At 45.6% G+C, this 3,732-nt stretch overlaps 1 protein-coding gene across 1 annotated transcript; it reads left to right on the top strand.

The window, feature by feature from the left end:
• Positions 1-1,671: 1,671 nt before the first annotated feature.
• Positions 1,672-3,192, top strand: LOC144495128 (fibroblast growth factor-binding protein 1-like). The gene is made up of 2 exons (XM_078215073.1): positions 1,672-1,759; positions 1,880-3,192. Exon 2 carries the CDS (start codon positions 1,918-1,920, stop codon positions 2,617-2,619), a length of 702 nt encoding a protein of 233 aa, XP_078071199.1. The 5' UTR covers positions 1,672-1,759; positions 1,880-1,917; the 3' UTR covers positions 2,620-3,192.
• The last annotated feature ends 540 nt before the right edge of the window (positions 3,193-3,732 follow it).

Here is a 3,732-nt window from a genome sequence, read left to right as displayed (position 1 = left end):
AGAGTAAATAAGGTGAAACTGTTCCCAATAGTGTAAAGATGGAGAACCCGAGCAAATTGATTTCAAGTGATAGACAAAAAGAGCAATGGCAATATGAGGAAATATTGCGGGCTGGAGATTGCATGGAACTGAAGGATAAAGTTATGGAATTACTTCCAATTTCTGCTGGGGGTGAATAAGGCAGTTACACACCCCTCCGATTTCTGTCCAGTATCCTGGGTGGAGAAGAAATCCCAAAACGCTTGTGGCTATTTCTCCAAACCCTTTGCCCAGTGAATCGCTTTTAGATGTGTTGATTTATGTTATGATGTGGAGATGCCGGCGTTGGACTGGGGTAAACACAGTAAGAAGTTTAACAACACCAGGTTAAAGTCCAACAGGTTTATTTGGTAGCAAAAGCCACACAAGCTTTCGGAGCTCTAAGCCCCTTCTTCAGGTGAGTGGGAATTCTGTTCACAAACAGAGCTTATAAAGACACAGACTCAATTTACATGAATAATGGTTGGAATGCGAATACTTACAACTAATCAAGTCTTTAAGAAATAAAACAATGTGAGTGGAGAGAGCATCAAGACAGGCTAAAAAGATGTGTATTGTCTCCAGACAAGACAGCCAGTGAAACTCTGCAGGTCCACGCAACTGTGGGAGTTACAAATAGTGTGACATGAACCCAATATCCCGGTTGAGGCCGTCCTCGTGTGTGCGGAACTTGGCTATCAGTTTCTGCTCAGCGACTCTGCGCTGTCATGTGTCGCGAAGGCCACCTTGGAGAACGCTTACCCGAATATCAGAGGCCGAATGCCCATGACCGCTCAAGTGCTCCCCAACAGGAAGAGAACAGTCTTGCCTGGTGATTGTCGAGCGGTGTTCATTCATTCATTCATGAACACTGCTCGACAATCACCAGGCAAGACTGTTCTCTCCCTGTTGGGGAGCACTTCAGCGGTCACGGGCATTCGGCCTCTGATATTCGGGTAAGCGTTCTCCAAGGCGGCCTTCGCGACACACGACAGCGCAGAGTTGCTGAGCAGAAACTGATAGCCAAGTTCCGCACACACGAGGACGGTCTCAACCGGGATATTGGGTTCATGTCACACTATTTGTAACTCCCACAGTTGCGTGGACCTGCAGAGTTTCACTGGCTGTCTTGTCTGGAGACAATACACATCTTTTTAGCCTGTCTTGATGCTCTCTCCACTCACATTGTTTTGTTTCTTAAAGACTTGATTAGTTGTAAGTATTTGCATTCCAACCATTATTCATGTAAATTGAGTCTGTGTCTTTATAAGCTCTGTTTGTGAACAGAATTCCCACTCACCTGAAGAAGGGGCTTAGAGCTCCGAAAGCTTGTGTGGCTTTTGCTACCAAATGAACCTGTTGGACTTTAACCTGGTGTTGTTAAACTTCTTACTTGATTTATGTTGACAGCCTAAAATAATTGGATTAGCAGCCAATGCGATAATTTTGCTATGCTTTGTGTATTGCCTATTACTCTGAAGTTCCTAACAGTACTGCTTTGAAAACGCAGGTTGTCGCTGTCAATGGGAAACGTGGTGCTGTTGCTTTGCAGCTGCTCCTCTGGGTGAACCTTGCAAGGTGTGGTGATGAGGCAGAGCTCAGGTATCCTCCGCATTGTTTCACAGTGACGCCCCGTTCATCGTAGGCGTTGCCTGGAACTTATAAATGGCAGGAACCCCAGCCTATCGCCACTAACGGTTGCATTTTCCCTCCAGAGCATCTCACAGCAGAGCCTCCCGAGGTAGGTTTCCTCTATTCGTGATTTGGGGTTTTATTTTGAATTGGTAAATCCGATTCTTAAAAAGTCCGGCGTGTGCACGTGCAAGTTAGTGAAATCATTTGTTTTTGTCCCACTTTGCAGTTACCACTTCCAAGAGCCGACAGTTGTAAAGTTCAGCTATGAAGTTCTCGAGAGTTGCTGTGCTGCTGCTCCTCCTCTTCATCACCCAGTATCTCCTGGCGGAGGCAAGTGACGAGCAGAAGCAGAGGAGGAGGAGAAAAGGCAAAGGGCAGGACCAGGGGCAAAATCAGGACCAGGGGCAAAATCAGGACGGGGGCAAACGAAGGAAGGAAGAGTCCAGCCCAAGTGTGGGAGTCGAGGGGAAAAAGCAACGGAGGGGGAAGGGCTCATCCCCCAAGCAGGGATCATTCTCCAGCAAGGACGGGGCACAGTGCAAGTGGGCACTGAGGGGGGAGGAAGACGCTGACAGGAACCTGCGTGTGGAATGCAAAAAAGGATCGAATGATTACTGGTGTGAGTTCACGGGAAAGCCATCAGCCTGCGCCAAATACTCGCGGGATGCCAAAAATTTCTGGAAGCAAATCACCCGGGCGCTGAAGAGGCAAAAGGCAATCTGCAGTGAACCATCGGCAGTGCTGAAATCCAGCTTATGCAGAAGCACCAGAGCAGCTAACCTGAAAATGACCGGATCCAACCTGCTAACCGCTGCAGCACCGGGAAAGGAGCAGCCCAAGTCACCCCCCACCCCGCTTTCCACCGTGGACCCTGACGCCCCAAATGTTGATAAAATAGCTTCGGAGTATTGTAGCGAAAGCTGGGGGTCTGTCTGCAAGTTCATGCTGTCAGCAATGCAGGGCTAAGACAAAAAGGGGACTGCAATGTTGTGTTTATGTACGATTGTCCATTTTACTTACTGCTTAAAGAATGGGACTATATTGTTTGTATAGCTGATCAATTATATTAAAGTTCCGTGGTTTATCAATGAGTTTGTAAAACGCAAAGTGCCCCTAATTTATTAACAGGCGTTCTGGTCTCACGTTTAGACTTAATGCATGTAGCTATTCAGCAGTCTTGTACATGGTGTAATACGCTGAGGGTTTGACTAACCAACCACTCAAAGAAATTACAAAACCCAGATTGCTGTCAAACCAGCCCATAATATTAATTTGGTTTGAAACGAGGATGAATGGAGTTTCCGGAAAGCTATGCAGATGATGTACACATATACTGCCAATTTCTGCCGTGTTTCTTTAAATGTCATGTCCTGCTTCGGTCCAATGCCACTTCGAGAAAAATGTTACTTCTGTTAACAGCACAGCCTCTTGTTTTACTGACCTTTGAACGATCAAGTTTCTAGATTAACACAAGCCTATTGTAAATAAGACCAGGTATATTTAACTAAAACCGTTAATAAAAACTTTTTAAAAACTTTGTTACTCGGATGCTATGTTGTCTTTTCAGAACACCAGATTGTCTTAAGATTTATGTATAACAGCAGCATCCATACAAATTCCTGATGTGGAGATGCTGGCGTTGGACTAGGGTGGTTCACAGTAAGAGGCGAGTGGGGACACTTACCTGATGAAGGAGCAGCGCTCCGAAAGCTCATGATACCAAATACACCAGTTGGACTTTAACTGGTGTTGTGAGACTTCTTACTATACAAATTCCTGAAATACTGGATCCAGGCAGCAGTTAATTTTAATGGTGCTTATAATACGATATAAGAAAAGTACGCTAAGTTTATTTATTTGTTGGGATTACAGAACTCACGGTCTCAGCTGCTGAAGAAATGACCACCAGTGGTGGAGGGATAAAGATTGGAGATGCTCAAGGCTAACATGGGAGAAGCGCGGTTATCTCTCAGGGCTGTAGAGCTGGTGGACATTATAGAGATGGGGAGGGAAAGACCATTGAAGGATTTGAAAACCAGCATGAGAATTTTAAAAGGGACCTTTTAGTTAATGGAGAGC

The sequence above is a fragment of the Mustelus asterias genome, chromosome 1 (assembly GCF_964213995.1).
Source record: "Mustelus asterias chromosome 1, sMusAst1.hap1.1, whole genome shotgun sequence".
Taxonomy (NCBI): Eukaryota; Metazoa; Chordata; class Chondrichthyes; order Carcharhiniformes; family Triakidae; genus Mustelus; species Mustelus asterias.
The sequence above is the reverse complement of the archived record's forward strand: the minus strand, read 5'-3'. Positions and strand labels throughout refer to the sequence as shown.

Excerpts from the sequence above, each read along its gene's own strand:
- LOC144495128 (XM_078215073.1), top strand. The coding sequence starts at position 1,918 with ATGAAGTTCTCGAGAGTTGCTGTGCTGCTGCTCCTCCTCTTCATCACC.